The sequence below is a fragment of the Octopus sinensis genome, linkage group LG7 (assembly GCF_006345805.1).
Source record: "Octopus sinensis linkage group LG7, ASM634580v1, whole genome shotgun sequence".
Taxonomy (NCBI): Eukaryota; Metazoa; Mollusca; class Cephalopoda; order Octopoda; family Octopodidae; genus Octopus; species Octopus sinensis.
In genome coordinates, this window is record NC_043003.1 from 69,619,997 (window position 1) to 69,641,965 (window position 21,969).

Consider the following 21,969-nt stretch of genomic DNA (forward strand, 5'->3'; position numbering starts at 1 on the left):
ATATATATATAAGAGAACAAAGTGTACGCACATATATATATATATATAAAATACAAAATGGGACAAGAACGCAAAACATCCGGACAACTAGGTGATACAAAAAGGGACAACAAAACATCCAGATAGACAATACAAAAAAACAAGGACGGGTCATTCGAAGCTTTCTATCCTCAGTCAAGAACCAGATCATCCTTGCAATTTCGGCTGATTAAGCTTGAGATTTCTCCAATCTGGCCAGCCTCAAGGAAAAACTAAGCTAAGAGCATTAGATTCCTTGGAAGAAAGCGTCGAATGTATACGAAAACAAGGACGGAAAAAACAGACAATGTTACACAAATATAAATACAATAAAAATAATAATAACAGGACAATCTCAAGATTAATCAGCTGAAATTGCGAGGATGATCTGGTTCTTGACTGAGGATAGAAAGCTTCGAATAACCCATCCTTGTTTTTTCGTATTGTCTATCTGGATGTTTTGTTGTCCCTTTTTGTATCACCTAGTTGTCCGGATGTTTTGCGTTCTTGTCCCATTTTGTATTTTATATATATATATGGAAAGGGAAATAGAAGCTTCTAACAACGTGCATAGTCAAAGAAATACACTTCTGAAGATGGTTCTTTGCACTTCAATATATAAAGGCTTTTCAACTACCTCTGCTTTACATGCCACAATGGCTAGCATTTTTGAAGGGAGGGGCCACCAAGTCGGTTACACTGACATCAGTACTTGACTGGTACTGTTTGTTTTATCGTTTCTGAAAGGACGAATACCAAAGTTGACCTCAGTAATATTTGTAAAGAACCAGAAGAAATTCCACAAAGCTTGTTTCTCCAATGTGCTAACAATTCTGCCAGATCAATGACTTAAATAAATAAATAAATTTTAAAAATGCCACAAATATAAATTCTTCCAATACTGACCGTATTCGATTGTTTATAAAGACGTTTAGTCGTTTCCACATTGCAAGTTTTCAACTCGTGAGATCGGTTTTCTTTGGTGTTCACTTCATCCAAGTGATTCTGTGCAAAAAAAAAATAAGGGAATAAATTATTGAATGAAAAAACCCCCCAAAACACCCAAAAGAATAAACAGACTAATCAGAGTAGAATGGACAAGAAAAAGGCCATACTCCATCTCAAACACAGCTAACAAGAATCCAAATGCAAAACCAGAATCTACAGAAACTGGTGGTGATCTCTGATAGCAGAGGTTATTGGTTCACAATGAGGTAATTACTGGTATATTGTATTTATGATGATAAGAATGACAAGGTAGCATCTGTTAAACTAAGATTGGTTTCTATGTTATTTAGAGAAAAGAATGTTTTATCTTTTGTTTGTTTCGGTCATTGGACAACAGCCATGCTGGAGCACTGCCTTGAAGTGTTTAGTCAAGCAAACTGATGCCAGGATGTTTTTTTTAAAGTCTGCTACTTATTCTATCAGTCTGTTTTGCTAAACTGTTAAGTTATGGGGATGTAAACAAACCAACAGTGGTTGTCAAGTGAGGTGGGATCACAAACACATACATACATACTGTTTGCACTCATCATCATCATCATCATTTAACGTCTGCTCCCCATGCTGGCATGGGTTGGCTGGATTGACATGGGGCTGGCCAGCCAAGGAGCTGCACCAGGCTCCAGCTGTCTGTTGTGACATTAGGATTAGGGTTAGTTGGATGTCCTTTCTAACTATGTAAAATATATTAATGATGCTTTTTTGTAAATAGCCTTCATTATTTACTGACAATAGAAAATAGTCTGATATGAGGGCATATTAACCTTGAAAAGGAAAAAAATAGGCATTTTCCCATTTTTTTTCATTATTAGGGTTTAGTCTGATATTAGAGCATATAAACCCTCATAATCGAAGAAAGAAATGGGGGTTTATATCCCCTAATATCAGACAATTTTCTATAGTCTATATATAGTGAAGGCTTAATTCTATTTATAAAATTTCATTTGTCATTGTTTCCTAATTCACAGATGTTTGTAAAGAATAAAAAGTTTTGAATGGTACAACAATGCACTATAATACAAACAATGGACACTATACCTGTTGTAATTTAGTCATCCAAAGTCTGATAATAGTTCGGAATAAAATTCCTTCTTCAGATATTCTTTGATGGAGTCGCTGCTATACTCTCCTAACACGTTTGCATATAAATGATGCATTTTGCTACTGTTACATTATATATATAATGCACCGGCTATTCTAAAGTATGGTAACAGTACTTGCTCAAGGTACTGTACAATGAGATTGAACCTGAAACCACATGGTTAGGAAGTAAATTTCTTAACCACACAGCCATGCTTACACTTAGATATTTAGCTCTGATTCCCTTACTGTTCATGAAATGAGATAATTCTTTTCTACTCTAGACACGAGCCGAAATTTTTGGGGAAGGGGACCAGTTGATTAGATTGACCTCAGTATGCAACTGGTACTTAAATTATCGACTCCCAAAAAGATGAAAGGCAAAGTCGACCTCAGTGGAATATGAACTCAGACGAAATACCACTAAGCATTTCAACCAGCGTGCTAATGTTTCTGCCAGGTTGCCACCTTTTGAAATGAGATAATTACCTTCTCAAAAGCTAACATTCCCAGAATATTTAGTATCCATTCCTAAAAGCTTGGTAAACTAAGGCAATGTAGAATAAAATATTCAACCCAGAAATGCAACAAAATACTGAAGGTGAAGCTGAACTCCCAATCTATGAGTAATTAATCCAGTAATTTATCCACTTAGCTATTTTCTTGACCTAAATTCAATAATCTTAAATATTCAAATTTTACTTTTTCGAAATAATTATTTTAACCTTATAAGGCATATTGTAAATAACTCTTGATATTTCCAATGTACTTTTAAACAATAGAATTGAAAGCTTTGATAACCTCTTAGGATTCTTTATTTTTGAATAACAATAAACTGTCTGGCAGTTATAGAATTATTGACATTTAAATGATACTTGTGTGTGTGTGTGTTAGTGAAGCTGCATGGTTTAGTGATTAGGGCATTTGGTTCATAGTTGCAAGACTGTGAGTTCAATTCCTGGCAGTACATCGTATCCTTGAGCAAGACACTTCATTTCACGTTGCTCCAGTCCACTCAGCCGGCAAAAGCGAGTTGTATCTGTAATTCAAAAGGGCCAGCCTTGTCACACTGAATCTCCCTGTTAAGGGTACACATGTCGGTGGAGTGCTCAGCCACTTACATGTTAATGAACCCACTGGACCCCTTGTCATTGTAACCCATGGAGTGCTATTATGTATGCTTGTGTGTCTGTGCATGTGTGAGACCTATTGGTCAAGTACATCAAAATCAAAAGGAAATTGTAGTTGTGATCCCTATGCCGGTGGCATGTAAAAAGCACAATCCAAATTTGACTGATGCCAGCACCACTTTGACTGGCTTCCATGCCAGTGGCACATAAAAGGCACCCACTAGACTCTTGGAGTGGTTGGTGTTAGGAAGGGCATCCAGCTGTAGAAACATTGCCAGATCATACTGGAGCTTGGTGCAGCCTCCTGGCTTCCCAGACCCCAGTCGAACCGTCCAACCAATGCCAGCATGGAAAACGGATGTTAAACAATGATGATGATGATGATATATATGGAAAGGGAAATGAGGAAAGCTTCTAACAATGTGTACAGTCAAAGAAATACACTACTGAAGATGGGTCTTTGCACCTCAAAATATAAAGGCTTTTCAACTTCTACCTCTGCTTTATTAGAAGCTTTACTCATTTCATTTATTATTTTACTTCTATACTGCAATGCTTCAAGCAAACTACAATGCTCTTCATATATTAGTGTGTATATATATGTGCGTGTGTGTGTGTGTGTGTGTACAACCATATTTAATTTGTTTGTGAACACTTTGATTTGGATAGACCTTTCACTGCAGAAATAATCCAAAGAAAAAACTACCCCCTACTTCTTCCGACAATATATGTAAAATACATTGGGCTACAAATGACATCGTAGGATACATGCACCTTGGCATCAAGGTACCTCATCAGCTATATATAAATACATTCTTATAGGGCTGTGAAGGAGGGAAAAAGGAAGAAAAGCTTCTATACAACAGTAGGAGAAAGAAATAAGTAATTTAGATGAATAAATTAATTACTTTTAATTGGTGAACTTTATCTTGATGATGTTTTTCTTGATCTGTCGTATCAGTCCAATGCCCTGTAATTACCACAGGGTTAGTTCCATCTTGTGTTGCTTCATATTTACCTGGATAAAGTTCCTCTAAACGTCTACCTAAAAATAAATACGAAAGAAAAATCTTCACAACAATAATCAACAATAGTAATTAGTAAAAATATATGGAACATGTTCATTTCCATTATATTTTAAATATGGTTTTATCTATTAATTGCTAGTAGGGACACTAGTTCATTTGACAGCTATAATATACAAACAAGTAGATTAAAGGTTTATTAGCCAATACAGTGTCCCACCTTGTGTTAGCAGTGCTTTTAAATCACTTTTTAAAGTTCTCTCTACAGATTTAGAGCCAGCACTAATAGTTACAATCTTTCATATATGAATATGTCTGTAATGTATGCGATTGAAGATAGGAAAATAGGTAAAGGGTGTACCTGCATATTTTAGGAGTTATTTCTTCTTCCACATCACATCCAACCCATTACCTGTCCACAAGCACATTGCTTAAATAGCCTCTAAGCTTAGCAGTGTAACACCATATATTGTAATGCAATCGTGATATACTATCAAATATGTTAACCCTTTCATTACCAACCCAGCTGAAACTGGCTCTGAGTACAAATGTCTTGTTTTCATAAGTTCTGAATTAAAATCTTAGTCACAATTTATGACTTAATGGTAACTAAGTTATTTTGCTAAATTCTTTGTTACATTTAAAATTAATTGAAAGAAACAGAGCATCTCAACAGAAATATGGTGACAAAAGGGTTAACAGGTTGGATGTGGTGCTGATGAAAGATCAACAACTCCTGAAATATGGATATACACGTACTACCTACTTTTCTGTCCTTAATCACACTGTTTTTCTAGAGGAAATGTAATTTTTATTGCTAGCTCTTAATTCAATAGAAAATCAGTAGAGATGACTTAAAAGTGATATTTTAATCTTTATTTCAGTTAATCTCTGGTAGACTTTAGATGTTAGGATTTCTAAACATAAAAATAATTGCAAGAATTTGTAGACTAGGCACAGACATAGCTGTGTGGTTAAGAAGCCTGCACACGTTTGCGCTCCTCCTGCCCACTGCATGACAACTGGTTTTGGATTGTTTATATGTTTGTGACTTAGCAGTTCAGCAAAAAGGACCACTAGAATATGTACCAGACTTTAAATCAATTGAACCTGTCAAGGTGGTGCTCCAGCATGGCCACACTCCAATGAGTGAAATATATAAATGGTAAAAAGATAGCGATGGTCTGGGCTTGTATGAACTGGTTTGGAAATTTAAACAAAAGAGAGTTATTATTTTGGCACCTGAAAACTATTTTATCAGCATGAAGAAACCCAAGAGAATTGGACACTTGAATCTTTTGAAGGAAACCACATAAAGAAAACGAAAAAACTAAATATGAGAATGAAAATGTTTGAGAAAGAGATGTAACTAGATAGACAGACAAACAGACAAGTGGATATAGACAGAGGGATGGATACAGAGAGATATGTGGAGTGAGAGACAAATAGATATAGATAGATAAATAGGTAGATAGACAGACAGACAGATAGATATAGAGAGAGGGAAAGAGTTAGGATCTTACCTTTCAGTTGCCGTAATATATGCTTGTGTGTGTCAAGTTCCATTGCAATGTTTGCTTGGATCTTCCTCTTCTTACGTCGGTTTTCCTCCTTCGATTCAACAACTGGTAAAACAAGAAAATATTGAAGTTATCAACTGAAGCAGATGTGTCTGTGTTTATATCTATCTATCTATATATATATATACAAATATATACATACACATATAATGTTGTGCTTGAGAAGAAGACCCATCAAGCCAAATAAAATTGCAGTTGTGGAATGTAAAAGCACCCATTACACTCTCGGAGTGGTCGTCATTAGGAAGGGCATCCATAGAAAACCATGCCAAATCAGACTGGAGTCTGGTGCAGCCTTCCAGCATGCCACACCTGGTCAAACCGTCCAACCAATGCCAGCATGGACAACGGATGTTGAATGATGATGATGATATATATATATATATATATATATAATTAGTAGAAATACATAAATCTGGAGTAGAAACACACTCTAAGGTGTGCAGTTACTATTGTAGTGGGGCAAGGCAGCGAGCTGGCAGAAATGTTAGCACACCGGGCAAAATGCTTAGCAGTATTTCGTCTGTCTTTACGTTCTGAGTTCAAATTCCACCGAGGTCAACTTTGCCTTTCATCCTTTTGGGGTCGATAAATTAAGTACCAGTTGTGTACTGGGGTCGATCTAATCGACTGCTCCCCCTCCCCAAAAATTTCGGGCCTTGTGCCTATACTAGAAGAGAATATTATATAGTGGGGTAATGCCTTTCCCAATGCCAACCACTTTACTGTGTGGACTGGGTGCTTTCAGACATGGCACCAGCACTAATGAGGTCACCAAATAACTTACACAATAGGATAAGAAGAAAAAAAGGAAAAGGAGAAAGCCCTCCTGACTAAGTGGGGCATGTATTTGATAGGGGACTGGTGGTTTAGTGTCAGATTTGGGGAGATTAAAGTACAATAGAGTGACAAGGTGTCTCACTACAGAGAATATACTTGGCTACCTGCATATCAATAATTAATAATCAGTAATTCTTAAATAAGTGGTTGATTATTTCACCTTCAGGAGGAATGAACCTTCGATTACTTGATACCCAGACTTCAATTGGATAACGTAGAATACAACTCAAGGGAGGTAAATCAACAGTTTTCATTAGGCTGTCTCTTGTCTTTGCCATCTCATCAGTATCAATTTGGTCTTCTGTAACAAAAAAAAACAAAACAAAAAACATCATCAATGCAAAAATCAATACATTGCTATGTATAGCTTCAGTGATTCAAATGAGATTGGTAAATAGATTTGGATGAGAGAGAAGTGGTGGAAGAGAAGGGAGAGAGGGGAGGTTTATCAACAGAAAAAGTAATTACAGCAGTACACACACACACACACACATGCACATATAATTATATCATCATCATCATCATCGTTTAACATCCGTTTTCCATGCTGGCATGGGATGGACGGTTTGACTGGGGTTTGGGAAGCCAGGAGGCTGCACCAGACTCCAGTCTGATCTGGCAATGTTTCTACGACTGGATGCCCTTCCTAATGCCAACCACTCTGAGAGTGTAGTGCATGGGAGCCAGTCAAGGTGGTGCTGGCATCGGCCATGTTCGGATGGTGCTTTTTATGTGCCGCCGGCACAGAAGCCAGTTAGGGTGAGGGGGCTGGTATTGACCATATTTGGATGGCACTTTTTATGTGCCACTGGCACGGGGACCACAACTACGATTTTCATTTGATTGTGATTTGATGTTGATGTACTTAACTCAATAGGTCTCTTCAAGCAATATATAAACACATATACATGCACAACAATTATATATACACATGTATTATATAAATGTGTGTATTCATACATACATATGCACACATACACACACAATCATACCTATATATATATATATCTGTTTAGACAGTCATTCAGTATGGAGGAGAAAAGTCAGGTTTCGACTTTCTACCTTAATATAAGGAGCAATGACCGAGACCTTTGGCATTATGTCGTGCTTGAGAAGAAGACTCTTCAAGCTAAGCAAAATTACAATCATGGCAGATACTGGTGTCGTACAAATGGCACCCATGCCAGTGGCACATAAAAGCACCCATTACACTCTCAGAGTGCTTGGTGTTAGGAAGAACATCCAGCTGCAGAAACCATGCCAGATCAGACTGGAACCTGGTGCAGCCTTCCAGCTTACCAGCCCTGGTCAAACTGTCCAACCCATGCCAGCATGGACAATGGATGTTAAATGATGATGATGATGATATATGAGAGTTTCCTTGAAAGTGACTTGATCAGAGAAAGTGTTGAAATTAAAGCAATTACAAAATCAAGAAAGAGCCATTGTATAAAAATACACAAAAACTGTCAAATTCACTTTTAATTTATTTCATGAAGTGTCAAAAATTTTCTACCCACAAGTTTCTAACGAATCATGAAATAAATAAAATATGAATTTAACAGTCTTTCTGTTTTTAAATGACCAAGATGGTCTCTTCTACAAAGTAACTGTTATACTCACTCACATATGTATGAGTGCGTGAGTACCTATGAGAACTATATTATTTGCATAATGTGAAGAATATACTAGCAGTATTACCCAAATAATCTTATCAAATTTACAACCCATCCAAGGCTGGGACCCTTTGTGCCATATGACCTTGACACAATTCATGCCTACAACACATAAATACATTTAATTTTCCTCAACAGGCCCTACTCTATTTAACATTATCCAAAAACAAATCAAAGAAAAAGATCTCTTCACCTTCAACGATATTTGGACAAATTTCTGCAGGAGATACCAAACAAGTTACCTATTCCTGGATCTCTATCAACAACAACTTTCTACTTGAATGGGCCATGATACCACAAATCTCAATTCAAAAATGGCTTAAACAGATTCTGTGAGGTGGTGTTATTAAGTTAGATATATAGCCGAGGCCAATTTTGGCTGAAAAATATATCAAAGTTCATATATATATATATATATATATAATGCCAGTGCCGGTGGCACATAAAAAGCACCATTCAAGCAGGGTTGATGCCAGTGTTACCTGACTGGTCCCCATGCCGGTGGCATATAAAAGTACCCACTACACTCTTGGTGTAATTGGCATTAAGAAGGGCATCCAGTTGTAGAAACTTAGCGAGATCAGATTGGAGCCTCGTGCAGCCTCCTGGCTTGCCAGTCCTCAATCCAATTCATGCTAGCATGGAAAGTAGATGTTAAATGATGATATATATATCTGTGTGTGTGTATGGTGTCAAAATTACATTGATATTTGATTGGCAGCTGATGAGGGAGTTACCCTGTTATTTTTGTTATTGTTAATGTCTCAGCACAGGGATTCTGTCTATATGATTTATTTTGCTTAAGAAAGATATTTCAGGTTTATACTTTGCCTTATCGTTCCTTGGTAGAGTGTGTTTTAGTGGTAGCACACAATTTTTTTTATACTAGAAAAATACTGTTTAGTAAATAGTAAGTAGCTAAAGTTTGTCAAAAGTAAAATGTAGTTATACCAAAGATATGGTGTGTGTGGTGCAGAGAGAGAGAGAGAGAGAGAGAGAGAGATGTAAAAGTTAGGTTCTTTTAATAATGTTCACCAAAGAAAACAAATGAATAAACTATTAATTCAATACATAAAAAGAGGTGAATGAAAATAGAATCAATATTCCAAAAGTAATTAGAGAAAAAATTAAATTTCTTTGCTTAAATTTCTGCCTTTAGATTATTTAAATAATTTTTCAATTCCACCTTAAAGCAGCCAAACCAAATCTGTCTGGAATAACCATGCTGTGTTCCATTATGATTGATTGTTACAATTTTATTTCTTTATTTTTTTCATTAGTCAGATTTTGAAAAGAATTCCACACTTTATGCTAACCTACTGATCTAATACATTTTTGAGCTGAAATTTGTCATAGAATTTTTTCCTTCTTGATTTCTTTTCTTTTCTATTTTCTTTTTGTAAATTTTGCTTTTGTAGGAAAACTATCAGTCATAATTTCTCTTACCTTCTTATTTTGGATTCACATTCAAAAAATATATCACCAAAATTTTATTATCAATTTCGAGGAATATTGGCTTTCTTTTTTCTATAATTTCTATACCCACTAGGGCATTTATATACATACATGATGATGATGATGATGATGATGACATATATATAAGGCGATGAGCAGGCAGAACTGTTAGCATGCCGGGTGAAATGCTCAGCGGTATTTCATCTGCTGTTACTTTCTGAGTTCAAATTCTGCCAAGGTCGACTTTGCCTTACATCCTTTCGGGGTTGATTAAATAAGTACCAGTTATGCACTGGGGTCGACATAATTGACTTAATCCGTCTGTCTGTCCTTGTTTGTCTCCTCTGTGTTTAGCCCCTTGTGGTAGTAAAGAAATAGGTATATCATCTGCTGTTACGTTCTGAGTTCAAATTCTGCCAAGGTTGACTTTGCCTTTCATCCTTTCGGGGTTGATTAAATAAGTACCAGTTATGCACTGAGGTTGATGTAATCAACTTAATCCCTTTGTTTGTCCCCTGTGTTTAGACCCCTGTGGGCAATAAAGAAATATATATATATATATAGGCATAGGTGTAGCTGTATGGTGAAGAAGTTTGTTTCCTAACCCTGTGGTCTCAGGTGTGGACTATAGTAGAAGACACTTGCCTAAGGTACTGTGTAGTAGGACTGAACTCAAAACCATGTGGTTACACAGCGAGTTTCTCAACTGCACAGCCATACTTGTGCCTATGCAATAATATTCCACCTAATGCAGGAATTGAACTCATGATCCTAAGATTAAGGGTCTTGTGCTCAACAGTATCTGCCTGGATATTATATCCCTCCTCTTACTGTATGTATATATATTCAATGGGCTTCTTTCAGTTTCCCTCTACCAAATCCACTCACAAGGGTTTGGTTGGCACAAGCCTATAGTAGAAGACACTTTCCCAAGAAGACACTGCCATGCAGAACCATGTGGTTGGAAAGCAAGCTGTTTACCACACAGTAATGCTTACGCTTTTTCTTCTAAACATTTTTTTCAAATTAATACACCGTCTTTTCTAATTATTACTAAATAATCACTGACACTATGCTGGAGTTCTCAACCCTCACACTTGACAAGCCAAGCATATACAGGATTACATGGTATCAGCTTCACTCACAAGGAACATGACATACATATACACTCATACATTGTCTTTTTGTTATCTATATTCCATGATGGAGCTTTGCGTCTGTTTTAGAGACCAGTCCCTTCCTTATAGGAAGAGTTCAAATAATTAAAAATAAAGAATACAAATACATGCATATGTATGTATGGATATTTGTATGTATGTATGCATGTTTGTGTGTATATATTTGGAAGGGTATCCAGCCGTAAAATCTATGCCAAAACTGACCTTGCCTGTGCTTGTGCCACATAAAAGCACTCAGTCCATTCTGCTGGGGGGAGCTTGTGTTAGGAATGGTATCTAGCCATAAAAACCCTGCCAAAACAGACACAGTTTAGTGTAGGCGCCTGTCTGGCTAGCTCCTGTCAAACTGTCCAATCCATGCCAGTATGGAAGATGGACGTTAAACGATGATGATGATGATATATATATATATATATATATATATATATATATATATATATATATGAACATCAATGGAATTTGTATCTTGTGGTACCAGTACCGGTGGCACACAAGAAAACCATCCGAACGTGGCCGTAGCCAGTACCGCATCGACTGGCCTCTGTGATGTGGGCACATAACAAACACCATCCGATCGTGCCGTTCGCCAGCCTCATCTGGCACCTGTGTCGGTGGCACATAAAAACACCAACCGAAGACCCGGCAAGACTAGTCAGGCCATAACCCGTGGCCCCTACTTGGGACGTAGTCAGTCCACCTGTGCATACCTTCTTTCCTTCTTGTGACACTTGTGAAGACCTGTGAAGACCTGTTGAGGCAAGTGAAAATCAAATCAAATCAAATCAAAATAGATGAACATCAATGGAATTTGTATCTTTGTGGTACCAGTGCCGGTGGCACACAAGGAAACCATCCGAACGTGGCCGTAGCCAGTACCGCATCGACTGGCCTCCGTGCTGTGGGCACGTAACAAACACCATCCGATCGTGGCCGTTCGCCAGCCTCATCTGGCACCTGTGTCGGTGGCACATAAAAACACCATCCGAAGACCCGGCAAGACTAGTCAGGCCATAACCCGTGGCCCCTACCTGGGACGTAGTCAGTCCACCTGTGCATACTTCCTTCTTGTGACACTTGTGAAGACCTGTTGAGGCAAGTGAAAATCAAATCAAAACAAATCAAAATAGATGAACATCAATGGAATTTGTATCTTTGTGGTACCAGTGCTGGTGGCACACAAGAAAATCATCCGAACGTGGCCGTAGCCAGTACCGCATAGACTGGCCTCCGTGCTTTGGGGACGTAACAAACACCATCCGATCGTGGCCGTCCGCCAGCCTCATCTGGCACCTGTGTCGGTGGCACATAAAAACACCATCTGAGCGTGGCCGTTCACCAGCCTCGTCTGGCACCTGTGTCGGTGGCACATAAAATCACCCACTACAATCTCGGAGTGGTTGGCGTTAGGAAGGGCATCCAGCTGTAGAAACACTGCCAGATCTGACTGGCCTGGTGCAGCCTTCGAGCTCCCCAGACCCCAGTTGAACCGTCCAACCCATGCTAGCATGGAAAACGGACGCTAAATGATGATGATGATGATGATGATGATATGTAATCGACAGTAATATAAATAAATTGATTTTGGCTGTATTCAAACTCTCCATTTTCTTTATATTATACAGCTGAAATTATATATATGTGCTGGTGGCACATAAAAAGCACCATCCGATCGTGGCCGTTTGCCAGCCTCATCTGGTACCTGTGCTGGTGGCATGTAAAAAGCACCCACTATACTCACGGAGTGGTTGGTGTTAGGAAGGGCATCCAGCCGTAGAAACATTGCCAGATCAGACTGGGCCTGGTGCAGCCTTCTGGCTTCTCAGACCCCAGTTGAACTGTCCAACCCATGCTAGCATGGAAACCGGACGCTAAATGTTGATGATGATGATGATGATATACATCCCACCCATACTCACATGGAACATGGACGTGAAATGATAATGATATATGCATATGGACAAGGACAGCTGTGTAAAGAAGTGCCGATCTCTGACTGTGGAGGGGACCTGTGGAAGAGGTAAACCCAGGAAAACATAGGACGAGGTGGTGAAGCACAGTCTTCGAATGTTGGGTTTCAGAGAGGTGATGACAAATGACAGACCTTTGGCGATATACTGTGCTTGAGGAGACTTGTCAAGCCAAGTGAAATCACAGTCATAGCCGATGCTTGTGTTGCATAACTGGCATCCGTGTCAGTGACATGTAAGTGTACCTGTGCTGGTGGCACATAAAAGCATTCATGCTGGTGGCACATGAATATCATCCATTATACTCTTGGAGTGTTTGGCATTAGGGGAAGGGCATCCAGCCATAGAAACCAAGCCAAATCAGACTGGAACCTGGTGCAGCTCTCCAGCTTACCAGTTCCCGTCAAACTGTCCAACCCATGCCAGCACGGAAAGCAGATGTTAAATGATGATGATGACGATGATGATGATATATATGTTGTAATAATGAAATCAAAGCAAATCATGATATTTTGAAATCAATATGTATGTTTCAGGTCAGGAAATGCATTCGTTAAGTAAGACCTTCCTCAATTAATTGTGTGTGTGAGTGTGTGTGTGTGTGGTGAGTGTGTGTGGGTGAGTTGTAAAATCCCAACCACTTTACAGCATGGGCTGGGTGTTTTACATGTGGCACAAGCAACAATGTGGTCACCCAATGATTTACAAGGCCAAACCCCTTCAACTGAACTCCAGTGTCTTTGTGTCATATGAGATGAGTATGAGCAGAAGGAGAGAAATAGTTGCCTTGCAGTAAAGAAGATATAGGATTACCTCAGTAAGAGAGAAGAGGGGATCTGTCAGTAGGTGGGTGTATATGCATGAGTGAATATGTAATTGCCTATTTGTAAACAAAATGTTATCATTCATAAAAACGGTGTCATTTGTTTCCAATCATCTGTGAAAACATGTCTGGACTGTTTAATAGACTAGGATAAATATTTATTTCTTTATTGCCCACGGTTGGGGGGGTTAAACATAGAGGGGACAAGCAAGGATAGACAAAGGGATTAAGTCGATTATATCAACTCCACTGTGTAACTGGTACTTATTTAATAGACCTTGAAAGGATGAAAGGCAAAGTTGACCTTGGCGGAATTTGAACTCAGAATGTAACGGAAGATGAAATACCTAATTCTTTACTACCCACAAGGGGCTAAACACGGAGAGGACAAACAGATTAAGTCAATTATATCGACCCCAGTGAGTAACTGGTACTTATTTAATCGACCCCAAAAGGATGAAAGGCAAAGTGGACCTCAGTGGAATTTGAACTCAGAAGGTAGCGGCAGACGAAATACCACTAAGCATTTCGCCTGGCATGCTAATAATTCTGCCAGCTTGCCACCCTAATAAACTAAGGTAAATATTACTTTGCTTGGAAATGGGTGAAAGTTGGTGAGAGGAAGAGCGTCTGAACTAAATTTTGCAAGCATGGAAAATGGGATATTAAAATAATGATGTTATGTATCATCACACATATACGAGGTGGATGGTTTCAAAATTATTGGATTGTTGGGAAATCACAAATAGCTCAAGGATCTTACATAATCACTCAACATAGAAATATACTGGAATGATTATCACTGACGTCTGCAAATCATATAAGGACATATTTTAGGTCAACAAAACACTAATTAATTAATTATTAGTAACAGAAGCAGTAGTAGTACCAAAAAGTAATCCTTATATCCAACTTAATGTGGGCGTCTTGTAAGAACACTGAATACTGCTTTATTAGCTTTGAGAGATCCTCTCAGATTGGTACTTGGTGCATAAAAGCACTCACATAGATTGTAGCAGATGACAATCGTCTGTTATGGGCACCTGAACTCCCATATCATGTGATTTCATTCTACTGAAAATCATCAGTGGAAGGCATCCAGTCACCCCATGTCTATCAAATCTTGCTGCTACAATATATAAAACATCAGCATCTTTTCAGACACTGATGTTGCAAATAGCCAGCAGGCTTATCAAAAATTCATTATTAGCAATGGAAGCAAAGCACCAAGCATCTATATGAGAGGATCCCTCGAGGTTAATAATACATTAATCAATTATATAGTGTTGCCACTGCTTACAGCTGTGGACTATACTACTCAGCAATATGTAATGAGAGCTCAATGTACTGAGCCAGATATATTTAACTTTTTAAGTGTGGGAGAAATCAATAAACACTTTGTTGAAAGTATGGCCAGATATGTGAGTTGCAGTAAGCATTTGTGACTGTTTTACCACTTTTTAAAAATATAATTCAATTTGAAAAATTTAGTCTTTTGTTCTTGTAGTTTACACAATTTTGTTGCAACAAGGCTTGAGGTTACTGTAATGTCCAAGGAAGGAAAAGAAAAGGCCTATGATTGATTGATTGATTCTAGTTTCAGCTCATGAGCTGTGGCCATGCTGGGGCACCGCCATTTTATATTTAAAAGACTCTGATTGACAGAAAGTTTGACGATATTCTAATAATTTTTGTGATCTTTTTGTGGTCCATAACAAGCAACTATTAATTTGCACATCACTCTTCATTGCCCACTGATATTTATTGTGTTTTTAACATAACTCATCCATTAGAGACATTAACTCCAGACAAATACTTTAACCGGTGAGCACTTATTTATTTTTAGAATGACATTGTAGGGTAGGTGTGAGGGGCCAGATATGGCTGGTTTAAAGGTTAAACAGTTAAATATGACACATTGATGGCTATTTTAATTAAATACTACCTAAATTGCATACACTGGATTTTTATTCAACTGGGCAGCTGTTTGCAACATCAGTGAGTGTTTTATTAATTTTTTCTGTAACAGAGGTGATGAATTCTCACCTGACCAAGTTGTTGGTTGTGAGTGTGCACCAACAAAAATGCTCAAAAAGGCCAAAATGCATCTGGTGTTCTTGCTGGTCACAGCCAATACGGATGAATTTTCATCTCTCTCTGACATTGTGTTTTTAATACAGCAACTTCATAAGAGAAGAATACTATGGATATATTTTCTCAGTAAACTTTCCTCACAGTGAACTTTCTTCATAGTGAATTGATGGCAGTGAACTCTCTTGCAATGAATTGATGGCGATGAACTTACCTGTGATCATTATCTCAGGACAAATACTAAAGCAACTGGCCTATCAACACTATATACATATACATTAAATATGATGCACAAATGGCTGTTACAATAGAGAGTATATTGTAAAGACCTATGAAGTTACATTGAATGACTGACCATGTGGGAGTTGTTATGCTTTATGTCTCCTGTGTATTTTGGATGACAAATTAATAAAGAACATTTTCTTACCAGCAAAAGATGTTTCTTTCACATCATCCCTCTCAGCATCACTTAATGAGGATTGATTCAGTTCAGCTGTACTCAACTCCACTGTTTCATTAGCTTTGTTAGGTGACTGAGTTGACTTTTCTGTATTTTTCACTGAAATAAGCAGGAGAGAATCAAATTTGATTATATAGAAAGATGTAGCTGTTTTGTAAGTCACTTGCTTCCGAACCACAAGGTTCCAGGTTCAGCCCCACTGCGTGGTACCTTGGACAAGTGTCTTCTGCTTTAGCCTCAGGCCGACCAAAGCCTTGTGAGTGGATTTGGTAGATAGAAACTGAAAGAAGCTTGTCATATATATATATATATATATAAGAGAGTAATCACCATGTGGTCGACTCTAGCACTAAAAATAGATCCGCTAGGTTTCAGCCACAAAGAATTGCTTCCGATGAAAGTTAGCACGACTACTAGCGCAAACAAACAGGGCAAATAAAAATAACAAAAATGCAGATTAGTTCAGGACAATTGTTTCGCTATTAATAAATTATGTAATTTTACTCACACAACATATCTGTAGCTCTTCAGCCAAACCCGTCCAGAATACAATTTACTCAACCACACGCTAGATTTTACCATAACGATAAACACGTGCGGTTCAGTCGATTGCATTCGCTGTTATAATTCAAGTGCCCCTGCCACAAAAATCTAGCGTGCGGTTGCGTAAATTATATTCTGGACGGGTTCGGCTGAAGAGCTACAGATATGTTGTGTGAGTAAAATTACATAATTTATTAATAGCGAAACAATTGTCCTGAACTAATCTGCATTTTTGTTATTTTGTTATTTTGTCATTTTTATTTGCCCTGTTCGTTTGCGCTAGTAGTCGTGCTAACTTTCATCGGAAGCAATTCTTTGTGGCTGAAACCTAGCAGATCTATTTTTAGTGCTAGAGTCGACCACATGGTGGTTACTCTCTTATATTTATGTATAAAATTTATCGTATTCCGGGTTTTTATGCACTAAGCCACTTGGTGTTAAATGGATGTACTATTAAATTAGTATCCAATTCTCTCACCCTTATTAGTTGATTATACATATATATATATATATATGTATGAATGTGTGTATGTCTGTGTTTATATCCCCAACATTGCTTGACAAGCAATGTTGGTGTGTTTATGTCCCCATAAGTTAGCAGTTCGGCAAAAGAGACCGATAGAATAAGTACTAGGCTTACAAAGAATAAGTCCTAGGGGGTCGATTTGTTTGACTAAAAGCGATGCTCCAGCATGGCCGCAGTCAAATGACTGAAACAAATAAGGAATAAAAAAAATAGTAAACAGTCTTGATAAAAAAAAGACATTAAGAAAAAAAGGTCTGATCTTCAGCAGGATGGCTAGGGGGTTAAGAAGCTCACTTTGAAACCATGTGGTTTTGGGTTCAGTCCTACTGCACAGTACCTTGGCAAGAGTCTTCTACTGGCCAATGCCTTGTGAATGAATCTAGAAGAAACCAATCAAGTGTATATGTGTGTGTTTGTGTTCATCTCTCACATGACCCCTCCCACTAACTCAGTAACCAGTGTTGGTTTGTTTACATTCCCATAGCTTCGTGATTCAGCAAAAGAGACTGATGGAAAAATTACCAAACTTAGAAAAAGCACCCCCCCACCCAAAAAAACCATCTTAATTCCTGGAGTTGATTTGTTTTAACTAAAAACCTTGCAGAGATTGGAATGACCCAATCCAAGTTTCTCTGTTAGTTCGTCAACAGTTATGATGGGATTTTGTTCCACCAGGGTTTGCAGAATATCATTGTTGAGCTCTACAGATCTTCCAGGATGAGACTCATCTTCTAGGCTGTAGTTTCCAGCTCAGAATTTTTGCAACCACCATTGACACTGGCTTAAGCTTATTGACCGATCCCCATATACTACATTAATATTCCTTGCACTTTCCATTGCGTTATTGCCTTTATTGAACTCATAAAGCAAAATATGCCCAATATGCTCCTTTGTCACTTCCATTATAGCTTTGAAAAAATAACTGTTAAAATCAAACTGCACTCTTCAAAACTTGCACTAAGAATAAGGACAAGGTAAAATTACTGCCTGCTTTTATAGCAAGTTGATGCAAATAGTTTATCCCGTCCCCTTCCAACTTTTAGTTCATACAATTGAAAAAACTGCATTATTTATGGGATGATCCAATATAATGTGTACACACAAACATACACACACACACACCACCACTACCATCATCATCGTCGTCGTCGTCATTTAATGTATGCTTTCCATGTTGGGATGGGTTGGACAGTTTGACTGAGGGCTGGTGAGCCAGAAGGCTGCACCAGGCTCCAATCTGATCTGGCAAAGTTTCTACAGCTGGATGCCATTCCTAACGCCAACCACTCCAAGAGTGTAGTGGGTGCACTAGAATAGACAAAGGACTCTAATGCTTCATCAGTTATTGACCGAAAATACTAATATCCAGTTTCATGCCTTTAACGATAAGACTGGGAACTTCATATAATGGCAGCACCTGCAAGAATTGCATAGAATTAGGGGTCAAGAAAACAAAACAATACAAGGTGGACATATAAAAGTAAACAAATGTAATTTGAAACGATAGACGAAGACAATAAATAATGCCTGAATTTATATATATGTATATATATACACACACATACATACAAAGGGCTTCTTCCAGTCTCCATCTACCAAATCCAGTCAAAGGCTTTGGTAAAGTAAAAGACATTTGCCCAAAGTGTCACACAATGGAACTGAACCCATGACCAAACAGTTAGGACACAAGCTTCTTTACCACACAGCTGTATTAATTTTTTTTTCCTTTCACTTCTATGAACTTATAAAGGAATGATGGTCTCTAAACCCCAAAATCTGCTCTTAAACTTTTGCAAGTCATTTCATTAATTAGAACACCTCATTTCACTGATTAGTTTCAGAACATCTTATACTTAATTACTGATTTAACGGATACGTCTATCACGTGTTAGAGATGCGAAGATAAGGTGGTTATTCAACTTTGGAGAATTTGTGAGAAATTTCCACTGATTAGTAAATCTTCACCATTCCTACATCACTTCTTTCTTTCAGGCTGACATATCTGACCAAACACGATGGTAAAGGAGAGCGGGGGGAGATACTGAGGGGAGGATGAGAATGGCTTGGAAACAGAGAAAAAATGATGATACTGTCATTATAGATAATACTGTTTACACTGATGATGTCATCTTGACTGATGGTCATAATGGCATTTTGATGATGGTAGTGATGATGATGATGAGGAGGAGGAAGAGGAGGAGGGTGACGATGACAATGCCTATGTTGATCTATTTAAGAATGATAATTTTGTTCAATGATGTTGTAGGGGATAAATTTCAAGTTTGATTATAACATTCTTTTATAACAGTGATCTTGCTGTTGATGATAGTGATGATGATGATGATGATGATGATGATAATGATGATGATGAGCTTGATGAGATAATGTATTTAACTACCTATTGGATGATGATGATGATGGTGGTGGTGATATTTTTGATTATGCTTATGCTCCTGCCACTCCATTTCTCACTCTCTTTCTCTCTACCATTCATTATTGATATCTAGCATTTTCTTCTCACATCACTCTGTTATCTCTCCTTTCTTTTTTTCTTTTCCATTACGCCTCCTTCTTACTGAGCTGTCTCCCTCCTGTTACTCTCTCCCTTCCCCATCACAACAGTTTTCTGCTGTTTCTATTCAACCTCATTACCAACAACTGTCATATAACCATCTATCATTCTCTCTCTCTCTTCCATTACTCTTGTATTGCCCACTTGCACCTATCACTCTGGATTTCTTCCATCTCCCTCCCATCATATCTGTCTTCTATTACTCTCTTGCTGCAATCACCCTGGTTATATTTGGTTAGATCTACAGTTTGGTACTTATTCTATCAGACTCCTTTGCTGAATCTCTAGGTTATGGGGATGTAAACAAACCAACACCAGTTGTCAGGCAGTGGTGGGACACACAAACACACACACACAATATGCTTGCAACTTCTACTTCCTCTAAGCGATTAGATTCAGTCATCTTCTCTGGGCCATCAGAGAACGCACTGACGATGGCACAGAACACCACCGTGCTTAAGTGGACTCATCGGCCAGATCTGAGGATCTCACCAGACCATTTAATCGGTAGTAGCAACAGGTGGTGTGTACAAAGGGCAGGAATGTGATCGACACAGGCTGATGACCCACACCTACCAGGAATTCCTTGTTCGTGGGGTTGGTTCCAGGCCCTGATCCCTATCACAGGAGGTGGTTCAGAGGTTTCCTGACCCTCTCAAGCCAAGGGAAGTATGCTCTAAGGGCATCACAGACTTGTTAACGCTCCACCTCCTGCAGCTTTCTGCTACCTGTTCCTCTAAGAAGCATTGCGTTCTCCAACTGACTGGCCTGGATGTGATGGCATGCCACCGCTGGGCTCGCACAAGCCAAGCTGACCAGGTCACGGCTGCCACTCCAGAACCAACAGCCCCATGAGAGGGCAGCAGAAATTGTGGGGAAAGAAAATGGATGGATGGATTCCATAGAAGGAGTGTATAGCTACTGGCTGGTTATAAATAAACCACTGATTCAATTTAAACAAGCATAATGGTTCTTTAAACCATTCTTATCAAACTTACTGTACTTTTCTTTGATGTAATTCTCAACTTGCAGTATTAGTACCTGCTTGTAGTTTTGCACAGCCACATCAATAAGATCTTCAATCACAAGAATCTGAGTACCATCCTCTGTATACATAGCACGAGCAACATTTGTCAGTCCAAGACTTTGTGTACATTGTGACAACAGCTGAAAAAAGAGAACAGACATTGGTAAATAAGATTGTGTGTGTGTGTATGTGAGTACCATCATTTTAAACTATGATTAATTGAATACAAACATACATAAGCACACCACACACACACACACACACACACACACTTGATACAGAAGTTTGCTGGAAGGAATGCCACATAACCAAAATTAATTTTCACTGAGAATACCAAGGAAGTAACTCAACTGTATTATGCAATATGGCCAAATTGAGTTGAGTAATAATAACAGATGGTTTACTGAAACACATGTAGGTTTTCTAAAACTTAAAATACCAATCACAACATTTTCTGTGGTTATTATACTAACTTATATATCTTATATATATGTGTGTGTGTGTGTGTGTGTGTGTGTGTATACATATATATACACACTCACTACATGCACAGACATGCAGGAAGTAAATAGACACCTTTAATTTTCAAAATTTCTGATTTAAGCATCTTAATATGTTTTCAGCAGTGTAGAATTTACAATGTAATTATTCTTTTTCATTCCAGGTGCTATTATATTAAACATTTCTGAAGAGTAACCATGTCACGCACAAAAAATTCAGCAGAACTGTCAAATTTTCAAAGAGGTTGTGTCGTTGGGTAATGTGAGGCTGGTGTTAACCAGCGAAAAATTGCCAAAAATCTTCAAATTCCTCTTGCTACTGTTAATAGAATTATAGTGCAATTCAAAAGCCAAGGAAAAGAATCAACAGATTCTCGCCCCAGCCGACCTGGTCCCTCAGAAAGAAAGCTTCACAGTTTGAAGAGAATTGTGGAAAAGAACCCTGTTCGAAGGCTTCTGACATTGCAAAACAG

The 21,969-nt window shown here is 38.2% G+C and overlaps 1 protein-coding gene across 3 annotated transcripts in view; it reads right to left on the minus strand.

The window, feature by feature from the left end:
• LOC115214434 (doublecortin domain-containing protein 1-like) overlaps positions 1 to 21,969 on the minus strand; it is a 299,436-nt gene that overhangs the window by 31,189 nt on the left and 246,278 nt on the right. For 2 of the 3 annotated variants that reach the window (XM_036504819.1, XM_036504820.1), the window contains 7 exons: positions 20,968 to 21,136; positions 16,296 to 16,427; positions 11,695 to 11,697; positions 6,839 to 6,979; positions 5,782 to 5,883; positions 4,142 to 4,278; positions 925 to 1,023 (listed from right to left, as the gene is read on the minus strand). In XM_036504819.1, the coding sequence (XP_036360712.1) occupies positions 925 to 1,023; positions 4,142 to 4,278; positions 5,782 to 5,883; positions 6,839 to 6,979; positions 11,695 to 11,697; positions 16,296 to 16,427; positions 20,968 to 21,136 (783 nt within the window). The remainder of the gene's footprint in view (positions 1 to 924; positions 1,024 to 4,141; positions 4,279 to 5,781; positions 5,884 to 6,838; positions 6,980 to 11,694; positions 11,698 to 16,295; positions 16,428 to 20,967; positions 21,137 to 21,969) is intronic. The other variant, XM_036504818.1, reaches the window with a different exon arrangement.